The sequence below is a fragment of the Scyliorhinus canicula genome, chromosome 15, assembly GCF_902713615.1.
Source record: "Scyliorhinus canicula chromosome 15, sScyCan1.1, whole genome shotgun sequence".
In the NCBI taxonomy this organism is placed as follows: Eukaryota; Metazoa; Chordata; class Chondrichthyes; order Carcharhiniformes; family Scyliorhinidae; genus Scyliorhinus; species Scyliorhinus canicula.
The window spans coordinates 9,609,126-9,633,509 of NC_052160.1; the positions used below are offsets into that span (position 1 = coordinate 9,609,126).

Below are 24,384 nucleotides of genomic sequence, written 5' to 3' on the forward strand. Positions count from 1 at the left end.
GAGGCCATTCGGCCCTTCGAGCCTGCTGCACCATTCATTATGATTATAGCTGATTACCCAACTCTGTAACCTGTGACCACTTTCTCCCTATATCCTTTGACCCAAAGTGCGAAAACTAACCCCTTCTTGAAAACATACGACAATGTTTTGGCCTCAACAGCTTCCTGATTGCAAATTCCACAGGCTCTCACTGGGTGAAGAAATTTCTCCTCGCCTCGTCGAACCCATATCCTCAGACTGTGACCCCTGGGTCTGGACACACCCAACAGCGGGAACCCTCTCAAGTCCTGTTAGAATTTTATAAGTCTCTATGAGATCCCCCCTCATTCTTCTGAACTCCAGCGGGAACAATCCCAACCTAGTCAATCTCTCCTCATATGACAGCCCTGCCATCCCAGGAATCAGTCTGGTAAACCTTCGCTGCACTCCCTCTGGAGTAAGAACATTCTTCCTCAGATAAGGAGACCAAAACTGCACACGATATTCCGGGTGTGGCCTCACCAAGGCCCTATATAATTGCAGCGAGACATCCCGGCTCCTGTACCCGAATCCTCTCGCTATGAAGGCCAACATTTGCCTTCTTTACCGCCTGCCGCACCTGCATGCTTATCTTCAGCAATCGGTGTGCGAGGACACCCAGGTCTCGTTGCAAATTCCCTCTCCTGATTCATGACCATTCACACAATAATCTGCCTCCCTGTTTTTGCTACCAAAGTGGATAACCTCACATTTAACCACGTTATACTGCATCTGCCATCACGATCATCGACAACTAAAGTACCTCAACATTTGCTCCAATTCTGGCTGTCAACAATCAACAACAACATCTGATTTACGTAGCACCATCAATATAATGAAAGAGCTCAAGGTGCTTCACAGGAGTGCTCTCAAACCTTTTTTTTCTTTTTTAAATTTAAAGTACTCAATTCTTTCATTTTCCAATTAAGGGGCAATTTAGCATGGCCAATCCACCTACCCTGCACAACTTTGTGTTATGGGGTGGGGGGGGGGGAAGGTGAGACCCACGCAGACACGGGGAGAATGTGCAAACTCCACACAGACAGTGACCCAGAGCCGGGATCAAACCGGGGTCCTCGGCGGCGTGAAGCAGCAGTGCCAACCACTGCGTCACTCTGCCGGCCCGGAGAGTTACAAAACTAAGGACAACATCGAGTCGCACAGGGAGATATTGGGCGGGATTTTCTCACCAATCCGCGGCGTGTTTTCCAGCGGGGATGACCCAGGCCAAAGAGGTGAGTTTTAAGACTGTCATAATGGAGGAAAGCAAGACAGAGAGTTGTAGGGAGGGAATACCAGAGCTTGGGGCCTGGATAACTGAGGGCGTGGCTACCGAAGGAGGAGAGATTAATATTGGGAACGCTCAAGGGACCAGAATTAGAGGAAGTACAGATGTCTCAGAGGGTGGGGGCGTTGGGGGGGTGGGGGTGGGGGTGGGGGGGGGGGGGGTACGAATGGGGTTGCAAGGCAATGGAGGGCTTTGAAAACCAGCTTGAAAATTTTAAAATCAGGATTGCACTTGACCGATGTAGGTCAGCGAGCACGGGGGGAGTGATGGGGGAATAGGACTTGTTGTAAGTTCAGACACAGGCAACAGAGCTTTCCATTAGCTCAGCTTTACAGAGGGTTGAATGTGGGAGCCCAGCCAGAAGTGGAGGCCGGACACAATCGTGTCTAAAGGTAACAAGGCACGAAGGAGGGTCTCAGCAGTGGATGAGCTGAGGCAGGGGCAAAATCGAGCGATGTTTATGAAGGTTTATTAATGATGGTGCGAATCTGAGGGAGGCAATTGAATTATCGCTTAGCGTAAGATGGATCATATCCTTTAACTAATACTTGATTTGACATTCTCAGCGACATTATGGGTTATAACTTTGGTTTGGAATAACCCAGTCTGAAATCCATTTTGACTAAGCGCTTGAATATCTCATCAGTTATGACAGGCCCATTCAGCTACATTAGTGACAATTACTGGTTGCAAAATAAGAAGCAGCTGAAGCCAGTGCAGTGAAATTGCTTTCATAACCAATAAACTTCCAGTAAAGAGTTTCTACTTAGCCGTATCATTCACACGGTTTTCAAAGTTCCAATGAATGTTCTCGGGGAAAGAATATAAAATTACCTCAGGTCTGCGTTGTGTTAAAGGGGCCAAAGTAATTGCTTCAATACTGCACTGAATCTGGGCTGAATTCGGAAGAGGCCAAGGTAGGCACTGAAAGTGGGAACGAGGGAAAGAAAGTGCGGTGGTATGATTAGCATAGCTGCCTGCCATTGGTGCAGAACACCGGCTTACCATTGGCCCTGGTCGGTCATGTGCCTCTCGACCGATTGGTTGAGACCAGTCATGTGACGGCTCCCCGATTGGTCGAGAGGCTGAGTTAACCCCGCCTCCAGGGCGGGGTATAAATACCCAGTATTCCCGGCGGTCGTCCTTATACTGTAATCGACCGCAGGGCTAACATCTAGCTGATTAAAGCCATACTTTTGTACAGCAACTCGTCTCGCGTTCAATTGATGGGACATCAGAAAGCAAAATACTTTTAGGATTTGTCACAAGTTGGAGAGGGAGGTCTTGTGGCGCAGTTGGCAGAGTCCCTGCCTAGAAGCCCCAGGTTCGAGTCTAAACCCAGCACTTGTTGGAAACAGAGAGTGTGTTCGTAACAAGGTCAAATAGGTTGACCGTCGACCTGAAAATACTTCCAGCATGCCTATGGAAAGCGGTAGATCATAAGATACAGGAGCAGAATTAGGCCATTTGGCCCATTGAGTCTGCTCCGCCATTCAATCATGGCTCATCCTGGCCTTAACTCCACCGTCCTGCCCGTTCTCCATAACCCTTCAACCCATTACCAATTAAAAATCTGTCTAACCCCTCCTTAAATTTGCTCACTGTCCCAGCATCCACCGCACTCTGGGGTAGCGAATCTCACAAATGCACAACCTTTTGGGAGAAGCAGTTTCTCCTCAACTCCATTTTAAATTTGCTGCCTCTTATCCTGAGACTATGACCTCTCATTTAGAATGCCCCACCAGAGGGAGCATCCGCTCCATGTCTACTTTATCCAGGCGTTTTATCATCTTGTATATCTCAATTAGATCTCCCCTCATTCTTCTAAACTCCAGAGAGTATAGGCATAAACTGTTCAATCTCTCCTCCTACGACAAACCCCTCATCTCTGGAATCAACCTAGTGAACCTCCTCTGAACTGCCTCCAAAGCCACTACATCCTTCCTCAAATAAGGGGATCAAAACTGTGCCCAATACTCCAGGCGCAGACTCACCAATGCCTTGTACAGTCGCAACAACATTTCCTTACTGGTGAGGGCGGGAGAGATTCCTGGTCAGTCATGATTAATGCGGACTGGCAGCCTCAAGCTCCAGGCCCCCAACTGCTCCAGATGAAAAAAAAATAAGCTTTCTAATACAGATGTAAGTTTATGCTTTCTCTAGCTCCTGTGTCCGTAGGAGCAGGAATTCTAAGCAGCAGGCAGGTTGGAGGGTGACAACACTAATATAACATTTAACTCAATGTAGAAATATATTACTCTTTGGTAATATATCATTACTCTTTGCTTTATATCTCCAGAATGGTCTGATGGTGTGATTCTTAACAAACCACCAATCTTCAACATAAAGCAAACAGATTTAATGAATAACGAATTAATTAATATTGAGTTTGCACACTCTTACAGAACTCTAACTAGTGATCAAGTAATTCAGAATAAGGTATTAACTACTTTTAACTACACGTGCTAACTAAGCTATTATCTATCTTTCTAACACCCTGCTGACTAGTCACTCCTGGGTCGATGAGACCCAAGATCCTTTGAGTTCTTATATTTATACAGGAATCTACTGCTGCCACCTAGTGGTTGTCTTACACTATGATGTCGTCATTAACCCTTTATATGTCTCTATATCTACATATCACTACAAGAAACACATTATTTGACTCTCCCTAAAGCGCAGAGAAAACCTCTCTCACTTTGTGTTGTTATCAAACTTGGTCATTTGTTCCCAGTGTGACATGCTGAGTGAAATCATTCTGCAATCCTCCATTTCGTTGCTATCAGTTGGGAAACAAGCACATTTTCACCAACACTGTATGCGTGCCCGTGGCAGGAAGGAGTCAGGTGATTGATTGCCCAAGAGCAATGAATGCATGCCCACCGAACCCGCGTAAACAGACAAACAGCTGCGCTGAAGGACTCCCTCGTAGCTGTTGGTGTCAGCCGTCGCGCGTATAACAATCCCGAGCTGAATACAGGGAGCGGCGAACACAATGGGAAAGGTCAATGTTCCTTTCATCCCCAGATAGAACACCGATTTTCAAAAAAATAGAAAGACTTGTGCTTGGATGGCTCTTTTCACAACAACAAGATGCCTCTTGACAGCTTTTTGAAGCACTTTTTGAAGTGCAGTCACTATTGTGATGTAACACACCAATTTGCGCACAGCAACATCCCACGAACAGCAATGTGATCAACGAGCAGATAATCGGCTATTTTTCAGATGCTGATTGAGGTATAAATATTGGCCGGGATCCCAGGGATAACTCCCGTGTTCTGCTTCAAACTACCGCTGTGGGATTTTTACAACCACCCAAGCTGGCAGCTGGGCCTCTGCAGGGCCCAGGACAGAGGGCCGTGCGGGGTTTACGCCTTCCAGGGGGGTCCCAGGAGAGCAGGTGCACACACTGTGAAAGACTGGAGCCTGGACATTCGGGGGAATGGTGGGAATGGTCCTACATGCTGCTAATCGCTGATTGGGGGCAGCCAGGGAGAGTGGTTTCACACAGTGCTACTCACCGGGGCACAAGGTTCTGGCAGATCTTTCCCCCCCCCTCACAAGGCCACCTCACTTCTCAATGCCCGTAAACAAATGCAGAGTGGTCGCTTCACTTTGGGACAAAGTTCCAGGGCTTGAAATCCGCATTTCCCAGAAAGAGAGCCCGAGTCAGTTGTTTTGAGAGCCTGGAGGCATTCTGGGTGCTGTAGTTTGCGTCTCCTCTTGGCCGCACTCTCACCCTCCCGAATAGGTGGCGGCCCCCTCAAGGACTCCCTGTGCTACTTTCGGAGTACATGCACTCTCACTTGCTCAATTGAAATGTTTTCATCTGAGTTTGGCAGAGTGAAGATAAGGGTAAATGTCGTGAGTTTTTAAGTTCCTTATTACCCTCCTGTACACTTTGCTCTGGTTTATCACAATGGTTTTAGTATTGTTCTTGTTGTTTTCTATGTACAGGGGCGGTTATAAAGTGGACTATTACCTCTGGACAAATTACTCTTTTATTTCTCTGTCTAAGGTCAATTACCAACGTGTGATATAAACCCAATGCTCTTGGTAATTTCTTGCGAGCTGTCTTGAGACGTGCAAGGTAAAACGCTTTAATAGTAAGCCTCTTTTCTCAGCAATCCTTGAGTTGCAGGTTTTGATCGGGTTTCTCCACTGCAGGAAAGATAAAGGAAACAAAAGTGTAGTTTTAGGCAGTAGTAAATTTGGAAATCAATTGAAAGGGGACAGTTATTAGTCCCAATCTCCAAAGTCCCAGAAAAGTGTTGAGAATGTTGGGTTGTGAAAAGTTGTACTTCAAACTGACCATTTACGTCCAAGATAAAATATACAGCCCATGTGATTCATGTTGCCAATGAGATGGGCTTTGAAAGGGAAAGTGTGTCTAAGATATCCCTGACATAGTCACAGGCAGGGTTAGTCTGACAGATCGAGGAGAGCGGGAACAGCTGTAGGCTGTAAGACATTGTGATACATCACACACAGGAATGCACTCAGATTGGAAAGACAAAATGTGTGAGGAGATAAAATAAGTCTGGAAGATTTGCCTCACTTTAGCAGAAGGATAAAGATCCAAGACAAATCACACTGTGAAAGACAGTTCTGGAGTTAAAAGTTTCCAGGCTGGGCAGAAAAAAGATTGAGAGTAAATCCTCAGAAGCTGAGAATCATTTTGGACTGATTCTGGGAGAATTTAATGTCCACTTAAAGGACGATATAATGTATGCCTGATAGGGGGCGGGATTCTCCGACCCCGGGCCAGATTGGAGAATCGGCGGGGGCGGGCGCCATTCACACTCCGCCAATTCTCCAGTGACCGGAGAATCGGCACCATTGGCGCCGGCACAGTCGGCCCGGCGCCGGTCGGGGGTCGCTCTACACAGCACCCCTCCGCCCCCCCCCCCCCCCCCCCCCCCCCCGGCGATTCTCCGAGCGCGATGGGCGAGTGGCTGCCGAGATAGGCCGAGTTCCACCAGCGCCGTTCACGTGTGGTCCTACCTAGTGGGACCTCGCCGTTCATCCTGCAGGGGGAGGGGGCCTGGTGGGGGGCAAGAGGGGATCAGACCCCAGGGGGCCTCCACCGCGGCCTGGCCCGCGATCGGGGGTGACTGATCGGTGGGCCGGCTTCTCCTGGTGGGGGCCTATTTTCCTCCGCGCCGGGCCCCTTAGCTCTCTGCCATGTTGCGTCAGGGCCGGCTAGGAGAAGGCAACTAGCGCGCATGCGCGAGTTCACGCCGGTCATAACGTGCATGCATGAGTTCACGCCAGCCATAGTTCGCATACGCAGACCCACGGCGCCGGTTCTGATGCTGGTATCGGCAGCTAGAGCCGTGTGAGTCACTCCAGTGCCGTGCTGCCCTCCTGTGAGGCTCAGGATCGCTGATCCGGGGGACCTGTTGACGCCATCGTAAAACGCGACGGCGTTTACGATAGTGTAAACACTTAGCCTCAGGACCAGGGAACCCCGCCCAATGTGTTTTTGGTAGTGTTAAAAGTTTGTTCTTTAGTTTAAAGTATAAATCGCCTGTGAAAATAGTGTTTAGTCAATAGTGCTTTTAGTCATTTGTTACAGTAAAATGTGAAATCTTTTCATGTCATCCTTTCAGCTATCAGCTAATAGCACGTATATTTTAAGTTATTAGTTTCTATGCAGAGCATAACAGTTTTTGTAATTGTAAAGCACAAAGCTAAATTTACTGGTAATTAGAATTGAGGGCAACTGATGCATCAGAACATAACCAGCAAGAAAAACTGAACAAGCTGAGGGATGACTGGATAGGCGTCTTTAAAATAATGAAGGTGTCTGCCAGGTTAGGTGTGAAGGAGGCGTTTCCACTTGAACTAAAAACTAGATAAATCAAAGATAGTCACTAATAGAATGTGGATGGTGCTCCCACATGCAGTAGTTGAGGGGAATAGTGTAGATGCATTTCAGGGACAGCTGAGGTAGAAAGAAACAGAGGGATATTCTGATAGGGTGTGAGAAAGCTCATGGGGAGCATAAACTCTGACACAGACCATTTGAACTTGAATGGCCTGTTTCTGTACAGTGAAACTCTAATATTATATGCATGGCATTATTTCCATTATTTATAACTGGTTAACTTTTCCATTAGAATGAATTAGCTGAGCTGGTTGGTTTTGCCAAAGTCCAACTGGCTGATTATTGACATTTTGGGTTGAAATGCTAACTGCCAATGTGAAAGGCTGGCACCTTGGCATGCTTGCCTTTTATTTCAATAACTGGGCAAGCGCATCCAGTCCAGGTTGGTCTAAACAGAGAGGGAATGGTCCATACTTTCACCCTCTCCTGCCGAAACATGACTTACAGTGCAGATCACATTCAAGGTGCACCTTCTACATCCACTCCATGGGTTGATTTGCATTGTTTCCAGTACCCTCGATGCTCCGTGGTCTTTCCTTCTTGAACATTAGCAATAGCTGCACCCGAGTTCGATGCTGAAGTTATGTCGTTAGGTCAACTTCAATCGGAAGTTAAAATTGAGATTGTTTAATACATCCAATCGAGCAAAAGATCCTTCCTCCAGTGGGAGGCTCCTTCCTACCTATTCTGTCCAGATCCCTCACAATTTTGCATACCTTTGGAAAATCGCCTCTCACCTCCTGCTCTCCAAGGAGAACATCACCAGCTTTTCCAATCTATTTACACCCATCCCATTTCTGCACCCTGGTTAGCATTGCTGCCTCACAGTGCCGAGGCCCCGGGTTCGATCCCCATCCCGGATCACTGTCCGTGTGGAGTTTGTCCATTCTCCCCATGCCTGCGTGGGTCTCACCCCCACAACCCACAAAGATGTGCTGGGTAGATGGATTGGCCATGCTAAATTGCCCCTTAATTGGGAAAAGAAGAATTGAGTACTCTAAATTTATTTTTCCAAAAAAAGAACTATTCACAAAGATACAATAATGGGTACAAGCTCGGAGACCTCTCCGTGCTGGCTGGTACACACATCTCTGTCCAACGCTCAACAGATGTTGGGTGCAAGGCTCTCTTACATCAGTGTGTGGGTGGTACAGTACTCAGTCCCACATTAACCGTGTATGTGCCAGACCTTTATGCTACAGATACTACATGCAAGCAAGCTGAGCAATTCTGTAAAGTAAATGTTTATTACAGGTGCTAGGGCATGATTGCTGGTTTAGCTCAGTGGGCTAGACAGCTGGTTTATGATGCAGAACAAGGCCAGCAGCACGCGTTCAATTCCCGTACCAGCTGAGAATTTCTGAATTTTCTCTCTGTGTACCCGAACAGGCACCAGAATGTGGCGACTAGGGGCTTTTCACAGTAACTTCGTTGCAGTGTTAATGTAAGCCTACTTGTGACAAGAAAGATTCTCATCATTTATCTTCACCCAACACTGTCATATCCACAGGTCTTGTGTTTACCTTAACATTTAATTCAAAAGGACATTTCAGTAAATTCACTGAATCTTTTTAATTAAAATTGGCTGAGGTTTTTCCTGCAGCCGGTGCGTTTTAATGATACTAAATCATTCCAGGGAGTTCGCTTCATTTATGAAGCAGCGGGTAAGTAGCGATATTGGACGTGATTACATCCTTTGCAGAATCTGATTGCTCGGAATCTGACACGTTTGGAGATGGTGAACTCTGTCCTGTGTTTTGCAGTTCATGTCGCTTGCCGGCTGACCTGGGGAAGAAGTCTGAACGTTTGAGTGGATTGGGAAGAGGCAGTGTTGAAGATGGCCGACCAGGATTTGGGGTCTCAGGTTGAAGCACAGTTTAATGATGTTGTGAGGAGACTGCAGAGCAAGCAACTTTTTCAATCCAACTGGGACATCGCCACTTTTGCCATTTTCTTTATTTTCATTGGTACGGTTCTGAAGTGCAACAAGGCTGATTCATTTTAAACACTTTACATCATTCTCCTTATAGAACAGTTGCGAATGATACAAACGCATGAGCATACAAAGTAGGAGGAGGATTAAGGCCACTCGGCCCCTCGAGCCTATTCTGCCACTCAATCTGATCATGGTGACCCAACTGCAATCTCCCGCTTACCTCCCCCCCCCTCCCCCCCGCCCCCCCCCCCCTCCCCCCGCCCCCGCCCCCCCCGCCTTGCAGTAACCTTGCACCCTCTTGCTAGATCAGGGGTGGGCAAACTTTTCCGTGCAAGGGCCACATTCAGAAATTCACAATTCACAAAGGGCCGCATAGTACGTATATAAAGTAAAATAATTACTTCACCCGGTTATGATTCTGGGAGCCTCATATAGAACATAGAACAGTACAGCACAGAACAGGCCCTTCGGCCCTCGACGTTGTGCCGAGCAATGATCACCCTACTCAAGTCAACATATCCACCCTATACCAGTAAGTAACCCAACAGCCCCCCCCCCCCATTAACCTTAAAAAAAAATTTTTTTTTAAAAAAAAAAAAAAAATTTTTTTTTATTTTTTTTAGTGACTTGGTGGGCCGCAGAAATACCTTTGGCGGGCCGCATGCGGCCCGCGGGCCGTAGTTTGCCCACCCCTGTGCTAGATCAAGAATCTATCAAGCTCTTCCTTGAAAACATTCCAAGACTCTGAGGAAGCAGAGTCCAGAGGTTCACAGCCCTCAGAGGGAAAGAAATTCTCCTGATCTCTGTCCCCTTTTTTGTAAGCAGTCACCTCTCCACATCCACCCAGTCAAGGTTCCTCAGGATCTTATCTGATTCAATCAAATTGCCTCTCACTCTTCTAAACTCCAGCGGTTACAAGCTAGCCTGTCTAATCTTACCTCAGGTAATAACTGACCCCATGGTATAAGCCCAGTAAACCTTCTCTGAATTGCTTCTAATATATTCATGTCCTCCCTTAAATAAGGAGACCAAGATTATACAAAATACTCCAGATGTGAACTCACCAGTGTCCTGCGCAGAACCTCCCTACTTTTGTTTCAATTCCTCGCACGATAAATGATAATATTCTATTATCCAGGGACATAGGAACTGGAGATCACTCAGCGCCTTCTACCATTCAATTAGATCATGGCTGATTTGTATGTTAATTCCATCCTTTGTTTGGCTATTGGCTTATACTGTGGATAATGATGGCACTCCCTTAAGAGTTGTCTGTTGAATCAGAATTAAATTGGATCTCTGGAATGTTTACATACTGCACTTCTACATATACAGGAGTCGGTCCTCTGCAACCAAAAGTAACATGTCCAGGAATTGTGCCCTTTGGAAGTGTGCACTTTTTCAAATTAAACGAAGACATTGGCAACAATCTTCGCTAAGGAGAGCACAAAGAACCTTCTGGAAATACTAAAGGACTGGCAATGTCTCAATAAATCAGTATTAATAATACTTGCAGTCCAAATGTACTGATGATGTAACCTTTGAAGTTTAGTGTGTGTGAGACAGAATTGTGGCAGCGACCAAGATCCAAATCTTCCTGCTCTGATTGTTGGAGACAGACACATGATGGGAGATGGGGATCCAGGCACTGCGGAAATCTTGACCCTCAGACATACGTGGGAATTGCCTGGGAAGTTTAAACTCCTGATGGGCTGACTCCCTGCTGTGCGATACCCTCTTCCAAAGTCTCCGATTTGGACCTTCAGGGTGGAGACTTGGGTTAGATACTCAGGACTTACCTGGATGTCCACCCTGCAAACGTCAGGCAGTTCAAAACATAATCTAACAAGCGAGTAACTCCTCAACCCATCACAACCCCTCCCCATCCCTCCCCATCCCACAATCACATCCCACATTACCGGAGTGTTCTCTGGACCAGTCCCCTCCTCTCCGCTCCTTATCCAGTGTCTGCCACCTCCCCATTCACTCACTTGCTCACTGATCCTTTCACTATCCTGAACTCAATCGCTGAAAGACTGGACCTTTTAAAAACTTACCTCAATATGGCAGCTGCTGCTGTAAACAAAGGAATGCACCCTCGCCTTCCCATAACTCTCCTCTGCTTGCTGAACGTACCCTGGAGACACTGCACTGTCCATTTTGCTTTCAATGGTGGACAGGAAGATCTAGGTCACCACAGTACAAAATGAGACTGTGCCACTCCTTACCAAGTCCACTCCTCCTAAGACTGTAGACAATTTGCCCTATCATGAATCTGCGCTAATCTTAATGTTTTTCTTACTTAGGTGCAGTGCTGGCTCTGATCCTCTTGGTCCTAATTCGATGCTGCTGGGGTTTCTGTTTTTCTTCCTCACCAAGCAAGAAGGTCTGTATGTGTGTCTGTGTTGTGTGTGTGTGCGCGTCTGTGTATATGTGTGTGTGTGTGCGCGTCTGTGTGTGTGTGTCTGTCTGTGCGTCTGTGTGTGTGTGCATGCATGTGTGTCTGTCTGTGTATGTGTGTGTCTGTGTGCTTGCGCGCATGTATGTCTGTGTGTGCGTGTGTCTGTCTGTGTGTGTGCGTGCATCTGTCTGTCTGTGTGTGTGTGTGTGTGCGCGTGTGTGTGTGTCTGTGTGTGCGTCTGTGTGTATGTGCGTGTCTGTGTGTGCGTCTGTGTGTATGTGTGTGTGTGCGTGTCTGTGTGTGCGTCTGTGTGTATGTGTGTGTGTACGTGTCTGTGTGTGCGTCTGTGTGTGTGTGTGCGTGTCTGTGTCTCTGTGTAACTGTCGCTGCTCATTTTTAACCTACCCGTTCCCAACTTTCTCTTGAATGCCCCCGGCAATAATTTGCCGATTTGCAGATTTCCGTTAAACAAGGGCCGGGGGTAGTTTTTTTTTAAGTAGTAATATAACCCCCAACACTGTGTGTCATGGTTATCATAGAATAAAATCATCGCTGAAAATGCAAATATTTCAAACCTCACATTCACACTGATGTTTATCTGCTCTCAACTCTGCAGTGACAACACCAATGGAAGCTATGCTGTCCCCAGTTGGAGAGTTATCTTCAGCCCCAATTACTTAGCGCGACTTTGCCATCAACATTTAAAAAATAAAGTCTGTATTACAAGAGATAAATTGTCCACTTTACCTCTTTTTCTGGAAATACCTGATTGCAACCTCCATTGTTTGAGTAAAGCCTTCCTGAGTTGTAGGTAACATATCCTGTGCACCCAACATTATCTATGATCTTACACTGAGATCAAAATGGCCAATAATTGGAGGCAGACAGAGAATAAAATGAACCTGGTGTTTGTCTCCATCATTAATTCCTCGATACCCCAACTCCAGAGGCCTGAATTGCTGCTTAATCGCTCAATGATAGCAACAGGAACAATTTCAAGATTAATGCTCACCATGAGCTAATCTTATCTCGGATCACTATCCCAGTTCCATCACAGTCATACCGACTCGAAATGTTAACTCTGTCCCTCTCCCTCTGCAGATGCTGACCGACCTGATGGGTTAATCCAGCATTATCTGTCTTCATTTCCCACCCTGGAGCTTACCTCATTTCCGTCACTGGGTTGTCATGAATGTAATTCGGCCCATCAGTAAAGCTGAAGCCAACCCTGGAGGTTTCAATTGATAGTTTGAAATCCCGTTTCGACTACGCCCTCAAAAGCAAGCAGTGGAACTTTTTGCTTAGCAAACGTACATCACAGTTTGACTATTGTTCGGTTTGTTTCTTACTATGGATGCTAATAGTGGTGGTATATGGTGTACTGATAATAATAATCTTTATTAGTGTCACAGGTAGGTTTACGTTAATACTACAATGAAGTTACTGTGAAAATCCCCTAATCACCACATTCCGGTGTCTGTTCAGGTACACAGAGGGAGAACTCAGAATGTCCAATTCACCTAACAAGCACGTCTTTCGGGACTTGTGGGAGGAAACCGGAGCACCCGGAGGAAACCCCCGCAGTCACGGGAGAACGTGCAGATTCCGCACAGACAGTGACCCAAGCCGATAATTGAACCCGGAACCGTGGAGCTGTGAAGCAACAGTGCTAACCACTGTGCTGTCATGCCGCCAAAATAGGGGCTGGTTTAGCACAGGGCTAAATCGCTGGCTTTGCAAGCAGACCAAGGCAGGCCAGCAGCACGGTTCAATTCCCGTAACAGCCTCCCCGAACAGGCGCCGGAATGTGGCGACTAGGGGCTTTTCACAGTAACTTCATTTGAAGCCTACTTGTGACAATAAGCAATTTTCATTTTTTCATATCACCAGACTAGCAATCCAGAGGCCTGGGCCATTACTCTGGGGATGTGAGTTCAAATCCTACCTGGTGGAATGAAAAAAAATGAATGAAAATGAAAATCGCTTATTGTCACGAGTAGGCTTCAATGAAGTTACTGTGAAAAGCCCCTAGTTGCCACATTCCGGCGCCTGTCCGGGGAGGCTGGTACGGGAATCGAACTGTGCTGCTGGCCTGCTTGGTCTGCTAAAGCCAGCGATTTAGCTCAGTGAGCTAAACCAGCCGAAATTCAATAAAATTCAATCTAAATTCAATAAAAATCTGGAACTGAAAGCTCGTCTCAGTAACTGTGACCAGGAAACTATCATTGATTGACTGGGTTTATCCGGCATTTCCTGTTTATATTTTCAGATTTCCAGCAACGGCAGTATTTCGCTTTTATTACAGGAGTGGGGCTAATTGGATCTCTCTGTCCACAAGGCAGCACTGGCATTATTGCCTGCTTCTAAAAAAAAGAGTTCAATTCAGATTTCCAGGCTGTGGATTTTAAATCATTTTTTGACAGACACAGCACGGCTTTGTGACACCATCTTGCAAAGTGTGACTTGAAGCGAATCAGTTTTTTCCTCCAGAATTAATTTATAAACTGGAGTTAGGTTCTTGTGGCTATTTTGTCAACGGGTAAAGAATGTAGCTTGAAACACAGTACGTTCCTAAATGAAATAAGTTTGAACATAAAATGAATTTCAAAATATAAAATAAATATGAATTCCCCAGTTTAAAAAAAAAACTATCATTGGATCATCTAGTTCATTAACCTACTTCAGAAGGGAAGGAAATCTGCCACCCTGATCTGGTCTGGCCTAAATGTGTCTCCAAGCCCATTTAGCGGCACGGTGGCACAGTGGTTAGCACCGCTGCCTCACAGCTCCAGGGACCCGGGTTCAATTCCTGCCTTGGGTGACTGTCTGTGCGGAGTCTGCACGTTCTCCCTGTGTCTGCGTGGGTTTCCTCCAGGTGCTCCGGTTTCCTCCTACAGTCCAAAGATGTGCAGGTTAGGTGGATTGGCCATGCTAAATTGCCCCTTAGTGTAGAAAAAGTTAGGTGGGGTTACTAGGATAGGGTGGAGGCATGGGTTTAAGTAGGGTGCCCTTTCCAAGGGTCGGTGAAGACTTGATGGGCTGAATGGCCCCCTTCTGCACTGTAAATTCTATGACCCACGACAATATGGTGACTGAAATGGCAAAGGAAGTCTTGGTTCAAGGGCAATTAGGGATGGGCAACAAAGACACCCACTTCCCACGAGAGAATAGCATGCAACGTTGTTATTTTTTTGCCTACAAAACAAACTGCAATAAACTTGCCACCCCCAGGGAGAATCTGAAAGAACCAGAGATTTAAATGTCTTAGGAGTAGCAAGAATCAAAGCATTTTAAGTCGTCCATAATGATCAACCTGATGCTTGGTTTTTCTCTCTTGCAGCATGGAAAGCACAAGGTGGGAGTGGACAATCCGGCATTGGAACCTTAGGGTCTGGAGGCGACTCCCAGCCAGAGGCCAGATCAATTCGCAATATTCTTCACTGCATACCTGAATTTCTCATGAATCCTCTGGAGGTTCTCCGCTCTTATATTAGTCATTTTGACAGGCACCTTCCCTGGATCACATCCAAAAGTGAAATGTATCATCTCTGCCAGCTTTACATCAATCCAGTACTAATGGCTTAACAATACTTTCTATTTGCAGTTTGCACAGATATTAAAATCACCGCAGAATCAGCTCTTTTTACTTTCTAGTGAATTCCGCTTTTAAAGTTTGGTTGAGGAACAGAATGGAGCTTTTCAACAGAAACTTCTTTACATCATTGAATTTACATAGAACAATAGAACATTACAGCGCAGTACAGGCCCTTCGGCCCTCGATGTTGTGCTGACCTGTGAAACCACTCTAAAGCCCAGCTACACTATTCCATTATCATCCATATGTCTATCCAGTGACCATTTAAATGCCCTTAATGTTGGCGAGTCCACTACTGTTGCAGGCAGGACATTCCACGCCCTTACTACTCTGAGTAAAGAACCTACCTCTGACATCTGTCCTATATCTATCTCCCCTCAATTTAAAGCTACGTCCTCTCGTGCTAGCCATCACCATCCGAGGAAAAAGGCTGTCACTGTCCACCCTATCTATTCCTCTGATCATCTTGTATGCCTCTATTAAGCCACCTCTTAACCTTCTTCTCTCTGATGAAAACCGCCGCACGTCCCTCAGCCTTTCCTCGGAAGATCTTCCCTCCATACCAGGCAACATCCTGGTAAATCTCCTCTGCACCCTTTCCAATGCTTCCACATCCTTCCTATAATGCGGCGACCAGAAGGAGGCCATTCGGCCCATCGGGTCTGCACCGGGCCTTGGAAAGAGCACCCCACCCAAGCCCACACCTCTACTCGATCCACGGAACCCCACCTAACCTTTTTGGACACCAAAGGGCAATTCAGCATGGCCAGTCCACCTAACCTGCACACCTTTGCACTGTGGGAGGAAACCGGAGCACCCAGAGGAAACCCACGCAGACACGGGGAGAAAGTGCAAATTCCACACAGTCACCCGAGGCCAGAATTGAACCTGGAGCTGTGAGGCAGCAGTGATAACCACTGTGCCACCGTGCCACCCGTTATCGTGACATGAAGCAGGCCCCTGTGTTTTAACTCTTCCCATGGCAGTCACACCCATTAACCATTCTTAAAGTACAGCTAGCTCATAGCAGAATTGTCTAGAAAAGACTTGGCAGAGTTATGTCTAAGTTGGCGATTCAGATGTGTGGCACTGAACTTTGTGTGCTGTATTAATGAAGTACAGATGAGTTAAAGGTAAGACAAGGCTACGAGAGTCTGACGGGGTGCTGGCATATCACTGGTACAGGGAAATCCCAAGAACTGGAAGGCACCAATATTGCAACTCAAAACTTTTAAACAACTTTTATTGTGTGTGCAAATAATGTCAGCAATGGGTCGCTCTGATTTCACCCGTTGATTTCATGTCACGGTTCGAGTATTCCAATGAAACTTTCACCTTCCATTTTGCAGGCATGAACTTAACTGAGGTGCAAGGCGATAGCAAATCATCTGCTTTTGCTTTAGCCAAATACTTAACTCACTCACCCGAGGAAGTAGCTGTGCTCCGAAAGCTAGCGATTCCAAACAATGCTGCTGGACTTTAACCTGGTGTTGTGAGACTTCTTACTGTTTGTGATGCGGTTAATTAAGAGAACACTAACAAGCAGGTGGCCTGTTCCTAAACCTTCAGTGGTAAAGACCAGCTAAGCCAATTCCAGATGATCCTAAAAATGATGCACTTTTTAATAAACAAAGCAGCTACCCCACCTGAGTTAACACACAACTAAGATCCAGAACCTTATGGTGGGTGCTGGAGATGTACCATGTTCCACTTGAGCTGGGCTAGATATATTTCTGAATATTAATTTTAATTACTGCTAAATTATTTCGCTGAAATTCTAATTAGTGTATCCTTTTCATTCACAATAAGATTGTACTAAAATAAACTGGTGTATCACATATTACTGGCTCAGAGTGCAGTTTGTTCCAACTAAATAGCATGGCTGAAAAAATACATTTTGTCGAAGTTTTTCCTCTTGGACTCATCAGGACAATCGCAAGAATACCAATGTCAGGGCAAACAACAATTTATACTGTATGAGAAGAGAGTGCTGACTGGTTGGCAAGTGGACTCTTGATTGATCGAAGTGCTGCCATGGGGAATGCACCATTGACGGTGACTGACAGGCAAGTGTCAAACATGGTTTGAAATGTTTTCTTTGAGCCTCCTCAGTTCTGTATTACCAAACAACAAAATTAAATTGTGTTCATGCCTTCAGCGTGAATTGCCCAATATCAATCAGCAAGCTATATTGTCAGAATCAATTCACATTTTAGGCAAGCACAAGGAACATTTTGACAGAAACCAATTCAGGCTGACTTCATAAGTACTTCCAAAACTGCAAACTTGACAGAAAAGTTTCTTACTTTTCAGAACAAATGATTTCTTAATTCAAACTGCCATCGAAAATTTAGCATGCTTGCCAATCAGGCCTCAGACTTGGAGATGTTCTACATCGCTTCCGATGATACTTTTACAGTCCACTTTCTTGGTCACAATGCAGAATAACACAAAGTTGATCACATTTAATGTCTCACAAACAATTCCACAGTTTAAAAAAAAATTTAGATTACCCAATTATTTTTTCCAATTAAGGGGCAATTTAGCGTGGCCAATCCACCTACTCTGCACATTTTTGGGTTGTGGGGGCGAAACTCACGCAGACATGGGGAGAATGTGCAAACTCCACACGGACAGTCACCCAGAGCCGGGATTGAACCTGGGACCTCAGCGCCGTGAGGCAGCTGTGCTAACCACTAGGCCACCGTGCTGCCCTAACAATTCCACAGTTAAACTGCATCTGCTTGGTCTGTCAACTGACACATCTGGAGTAAGAATGCCCCCGGAACAATTTTTCAAAGGTTTTCAACACAAATTATCAGGATAGAATTCCTCATTTTCAATTCTATGCACGAAAATACAAAATAGGAGCTGAAGGAGGCCATTCAGCCCCTCGAACCTGCTCCACCATTCAATATCATGGCTGATCGCTTTGTGTCGAGTTCCACATTCCTATCTACCTCGATAACCTTTGATTCCCTTGCCTAACAAGAATCTATCTAACTCCACTCTATTCAGCAATCCCGCTTCCAGTCTTCGGAGGAAGAGTTTCAAAGTCACACAACTCTCAAGAGAAAGAATTTCTCCTCATGTGTTTTGAAAGGGTGATCTCTAATTTTAAAAACAGTGCCCCCCCCCCCCCCCCCCAGTTCTGACCTCACCCACACAGGAAATACCCTTTCTACGTCCACCTGGTCAAGACCATTCAGGATCTTATTTATGTCAATCAAGGGGCAGCACGGTAGCATTGTGGATAGCACAATCGCTTCACAGCTCCAGGGTCCCAGGTTCGATTCCCGGCTTGGGTCACTGTTTGGGCCGAGTATGCACATCCTCCCAGTGTGTGTGTGGGTTTCCTCCGGGTGCTCCGGTTTCCTCCCACAGTCCAAAGATGTGCAGGTTAGGTGGATTGGCCATGATAAATTGCCCATAGTGTCCAAAAGTGCCCTTAGTGTTGGGTGGGGTTACTGGGTTATGGGGATAGGGTGGAGGTGTTAACCTTGGGTAGGGTGCTCTTTCCAGGAGCCGGTGCAGACTCGATGGGCCGAATGGCCTCCTTCTGCACTGCAAATTCTATGATGTCACCCCTCCCTCTTTTTAAAAATAAATTTAGAGTACCCAATTGTTTTTTTTTCCAATTAAGGGGCAATTTAACTTGTCCTACGCACATTTGGGTTGTTGTGGGGGTGAAACCCACACAGACATGGGGAGAACGTGCAAACTCCACACGGACAGTGGCCCAGGGCCGGGATTCGAACCCGGGTCCTCAGCGGCGCAGTCCCAGTGCTAACCACTGCGCATGTGCCGCCCCTCTCTTCTAAACTCCAGTGGAAACAAGTCGTCTGTCCAACCTTTCCTTGTAAGACAACTCGCTCATTCCAGTTAAAAACCTTCTCTGAACAGCCTCCAACACCTTTACATTCTTCCAGGGGCTGGTTTAGCACAGTGGGCTAAACAGCTGGCTTGTAATGCAGAACAAGGCCTGCAGCGCGGGTTCAATTCCCGTACCGGCCTCCCCAAAGAGGCGCCGGAATGTGGCTTTTCACAGTAACTTAATTGAAGCCTACTTGTGACAATAAATGATTATTAATATTAGAGACACCAAATCTGCGCAGACTATTCAAGGTTTGTTCACACTTAAGCTTTCGGATGGTTAGAAGGGAAATCAGCATTTACAGTGAGGGAAGATAATTGAATTCATTATAATTTGGAGACAAAAGTGGAGAAAATGTGATCACAAAATAATTGTGTTTTGCAGTCAGGTCCACTGTTTGCTTCAAGAGTGCCAAGGACCCAGGTTCTATCCCGGCTCTGGGTCACTGTCCGTGTGGAGTTTGCATATTTTCCCAGTGTCTTCATGGGTCTCACCCCAACAAACCGGATGTGCAGGAAGGTGGACTGGCTGCGCTAAATTGCCTCAAATGGCAAAAAAAAGAATTGGGCACTTTAAATTTAAAAAAGAAAATCTGTTACAAATCAATGCCGAGAAGTTTAGAAACTAAAATGTTTCCCGATTGTTTAACGTATCAAATCAACGTACAATATCGCTATCCTAATCCAAAAAAAATCAGGATGTTGTATTGTGATTCTGAAATCAGGTTTCAAACACTTACAGGCATTAATCCTGGCCTTAACCACAATCCAAAGCCACCCATTCTCTCAAAAACTATATTAATGGCTAATTTTCACTCAGCATACCGGGTACACTTGTGGAAATTTATACCATTCCCATTCATTTTTTTAAAATTTAGAGCACCCAATTCATTTTTTCCAATTAAGGGGCAATTTAGAGTGGCCAATCCACCGAGCCTGCACATCTTTGGGTTGTGGGGGCGATGTGCAAACTCCACATGGACAGTGACCCAGAGCCGGGATCGTATCTGGGACCTCGGCGCCGGGAGGCAGCAGAGCTGATCCACTGCGCTGCCCGATTCCCATTCATTTATTTTGTGCTACGTGGACTATGATCTGAATAGACCCGGGCAATAATTGCCACTCCAGCTCAAAAATATCAGAGTGCTGCTTCACTGACAGCAAGTGTATGAAAATGGACACGGGCTCAAACTTAACACTGAACAACCCGATCACTCTTTGAGATCAATACTTTATTGCAGATATAATCTGAATGATTTGTTTGGTCCACAATACATTCCAAATAATTTAGACAATCCATGTTAAATATAATTGGTCTCAGTCACATCATTACATCTACGGCAGACATCAAAACATAAGCACATTATTTGAGATTGATCGCAGGGATAGCAACAGAAAACATATTCAACATACTATATTCATTTTACATGATCCTGGAAGACATCACAGCAGTAAAAAAAAATTAATAACTTATGTGGCACATGCTTATTTATTCTTCCTTACTTCACCTAGAAGTTTGAGCTTTGAGTAAACGTTAACTGGCCTATGTAATGCCCTCACCTATCCCACTCAGCATGTTGCTTTATTCAAAAGTACAGCTTGTAACTTCAGCACACTTTACAACAAACAGCTTCACAATTAACAAAGGGAGATGATGGTGCTAGTGGTAATGTGACTGGAGGAATTATCGAAAGGTCCAAGCTAATGCTCCTGGGGCACAGAACCACGACATCTGGTGCAACTCGATCAATCAATCCATGTATCAATTGTCAGAAAAATCCATCTGATTTAGGGGATGAAATCTGCCATCCTTATTGGGTTTGGCCGACGTACGGCTCCGACAGCAATGTGGATAACTTTCAACTATCCCCTGAAATGGTCCAATGAGCTGTTCAGTTGTACTAAAAGTGTTACAGATACCAGATGGACCGCAAGGCAACAAACACTAACTTTGCCAGTGATGCCCATATCCTCTGCTACAATTTTTAAAAATTGTGTACAAGGCACAACGCCTTTAGACAGGAAACCGTGTCACCACAAGACTCTAGCTGGACTTTGATTTTTTTTTAAGGTAGAAAATCTCTCTCTCTGCCCCCCCCCCCCCCCCAACCCCACTTCTCTCTGCGTGTTCGTGTTAACGGTCCTTGCAGAGAAGCAAAGACTACTTTCTCTCCTCCAGCAAAACATTTCAAGTTGCAGCACAATTATTTCCACAGACCCAGGCAACAAAGTTGAGAAAGAAAATGGCAGAGAAGTCTGTGGTTTGTAATCTACTGCAATCTGTTACCGTCAAGAAAGCATTCATGGCAGGGCAGCCCGGTGGCCGAGTGGTTAGCCCTGCTCCCTCACGGCGCCAAGGTCCCAGGTTCGATCCCGGTTCACTGTCTGTGTGGAGTTTGCACATTCTCCCCGAGTTTGCGTGGGTTTCACCCCCACAACCCAATGATGTGCAGGGTAGGCGGATTGGCCACGCTAAATTGCCCTTAATTGGAAAAATGAATTGGGTCCTCTAAAATTTATTTTTAAAAAAAGCATTCATGCTGACACACTTGCGTTAAATGCCGTGCAAATCAAGGACTCAGCTACTGCGAATATTTTGCATCACCTTACACAGACAAGCATGCCGGCTAAAGTCAGCGGCAGAGTTAGTACTCCCAAATGTTGCTTTTTATCCACAAAGCTTCTAGACGCCAATAACAATCAACAATAAAGTGTAAGTTTCAACACTTAAGAACAGGTTCCACAGCTCCCAGACATTTGTAAGCACAGGGTGTTCCTTCTCAAACAACTATTCGGTGGAACGACAGTTTGAACAATGCTCAATTTGATCCGTGTCGAATATATAATCACAGGATGTTTAATCAGATATTTTTCAAATTGTGTCCCTCACACACTTAGAAACAAATTTCATTATTTACAAAAGAAATCAAAACAGTATTACTGCACACCATGTCAAATTTCATTTCGAACAAACAGGATTGACTTTTGGACAGTCTCCATTCTCAGCTGAAGACGTGCATTAAAAGGTGGTCATTATTTGTACTGGATTCTTAACAAAATTCTTAATAATTAGAGCAGTGCATGGTTAAGATTCAAAGAAAAATCAATGACCTCTGGATACCACAATCTACTGAAATACAATATTTGGATCCTGAATATAATCCCATTGCGAACGGTATTTTCAAGATTAATATCACTTTTGCAAAGAGCTAAAAAAAAAGTTGTCTTAGTTTGCCAGTGTAAGCAATGCATTATGACAAATATCCAAATATTTTGCAAAAATGCAACCGAAATATGAACATGTTAATACACACCCGCTACCCACAAATTATCCAGAGGGGATACACAAATGCACTTTATGTCCTGCATTACGGGGATTTATCTGACTGCTCGAGATCCCCTTGTGCATCCTTCACTGTAAAGCAATTCCCTACATCTCGAAACCATGCCCTGTTGGACTAATGGAACAGATTACATTTTCAAAGTGCAAGGATTCACTTTACTGGAATACACGTTTAATACATTTCCCCTGTTCATTAACGCTGTGCGCAAATCTAATTTTTTTCATGAACTACGCAGTGTAAATTCCAATATTTTAGTGTCAACTGGTCAGTACTCGTGTCTGCTGAGACTCCAGACAAACACATATCCAAAATAATTAGCCAAACCATTTGTTCGATACTCCCAACCGCGTAAAGGGCTCCTAAGCAAATTTTGAGCAATGCAGATCTAGTCAATAAGCTAAAACACTTACAGCACATCTTAGAAGTCTAACGTTTGTGCAAATCAATTTGGGCTCAGTTTTGCGCTATTTTGTTTTGTTCGGTATTTTTCAGTTTTGTCCATTTTAAGTTGCTAACTCATCAGAGAAACAAAAACTTCGACTGCCAGTTCGGAAACCCCGATGCAAGAATAATCGAGGTCCAGGTACAGGATTTCTTGGTAAAGCCACCATGCACACAATGCCTGGTTGATTTGTGACCAGCACAAGTTTAAAATTAACTAATGCCATTGTAATTTAATATATAAATAAACTGCGTAAATATGATCTGTTTAAACTTAAACACGGCTACACTTCAATCTCTCCATTTCTTCTTGATAAAGGAATCTCTGGCTCCCAAGGATATTGTAATTCAAGAATGTTTGGCTGGTCCACTAAGAGGTATAATGTATAGTTTTAGTTAATTTATTTCCCTGTTGAACAGGCTGAAAACATTAGCTTCAGTGCCTGAACAGCAAGCTCTCTCTTCGGGGAGCTTACTTCATCACACAGCCTGCGATTCGGAAATGATCAAAAGTGCACAATGCAAATCTATGGAATTCTACAGGAATCACTGCTTCTACCTCAATACCACCCGCATATTTGCTATCATGTTCCTCACAGCAGCGGTAAACTATATCTTCATCCGTTAAAACCTAATGTTTTGACATGAACAGCGACCAAAAGCTGATCGCAGGGTTGAACATTTAGACGGCATTTTCTTTCGATGGCTCATTTCCAAACATTGCCAGACCTGGCACCACATGGAACCTAACTTTTATTAAAACAAGAGACGCGTATAGAGGGCAGGTGAGCAAAGTGCACCGTGTGTGGCTTATCGATTTCTAAAGTCTAAACAAAAACTGCCGGAAGCATTCAGGGGCAGTGTTTACAGTAGACGGACTGGGAGCTGGGCGCAGGAGGTGGGTACAAAGTGCAGACTGTTCTTCCTTTAGTTTGTTGCTCAGAATCAGTAGTGCTTGAAGTTCCAGTAACTGGAAAACACAGAAATCTGAAAAGACATTAAAAAAAAAATTGTAGCATCCAAGAGTGAAAAAAACACCTCAAACACAGCATTTTACCCACATTCTCAAAGTGGCAAGTTTTATCACCGTGTGGAGGATGAGGGGGAGCGTGGGTGGGGGGGAGAAAGAGATGAGGTGTGGGTTGGGAGAAGAAGGGGAGCGTGGGGGGGGGGGGGGGAGAAAGAGATGAGACGTGGGTGGGGGGGGTGGGGAGGAGGAAGAAGGGGAGCGTGGGTGGAGGGGACGAGGAAGAGGGGGAGCATGGGTGGGGGGGGGAGGAAGTGGGGAGGCGTGAGTGGGGGGAGAGGAAGAGGGGGAGCGTGGGTGGGTGGGAGGGGGAGAAAGAGGGAGGGAGGAAGAGGAGGTGGGCACGGGTGGGGAGGGAGAGCTCCTGATAAGACAGATTTTTGTATATTTGTACATATTATGCAATAATAATTTTTAAGCTTTAATTCTTCAATACAATAAGAATATTTCTCAGGAGTTTTGTCAGAACTCGTGAGGTCCAATGGTTCTGTGGCTGGAAAGTTTGGGAAACTCTGATTTAAGGCAATATTTTTAACATCTTTCATTTGTGCAAGTTTTCAAATCTTAATAT

General features: G+C 45.3%; 2 protein-coding genes across 5 annotated transcripts in view; one reads left to right on the forward strand and one right to left on the reverse strand.

The window, feature by feature from the left end:
- Positions 1–15,169, forward strand: part of smim22 (small integral membrane protein 22) — a 31,090-nt gene extending 15,921 nt beyond the window's left edge. For 3 of the 4 annotated variants that reach the window (XM_038820774.1, XM_038820771.1, XM_038820773.1), the window contains exons 2-4: positions 8,960–9,163; positions 11,439–11,518; positions 14,874–15,169. In XM_038820774.1, the coding sequence (XP_038676702.1) occupies positions 9,034–9,163; positions 11,439–11,518; positions 14,874–14,921 (258 nt within the window). In that variant the 5' untranslated portion in view covers positions 8,960–9,033 and the 3' untranslated portion in view covers positions 14,922–15,169. Of the gene's footprint in view, positions 1–5,324; positions 5,397–8,959; positions 9,164–11,438; positions 11,519–14,873 lie in introns of all 4 variants that reach the window. The other variant, XM_038820772.1, reaches the window with a different exon arrangement.
- A 5,043-nt stretch (positions 15,170–20,212) lies between these two features.
- Positions 20,213–24,384, reverse strand: part of rogdi (rogdi atypical leucine zipper) — a 43,749-nt gene continuing 39,577 nt past the window's right edge. Inside the window, exon 11 of the mRNA XM_038819928.1 lies at positions 20,213–23,773. Coding sequence (XP_038675856.1) covers positions 23,732–23,773 — 42 coding nt within the window. The 3' untranslated portion in view covers positions 20,213–23,731. The remainder of the gene's footprint in view (positions 23,774–24,384) is intronic.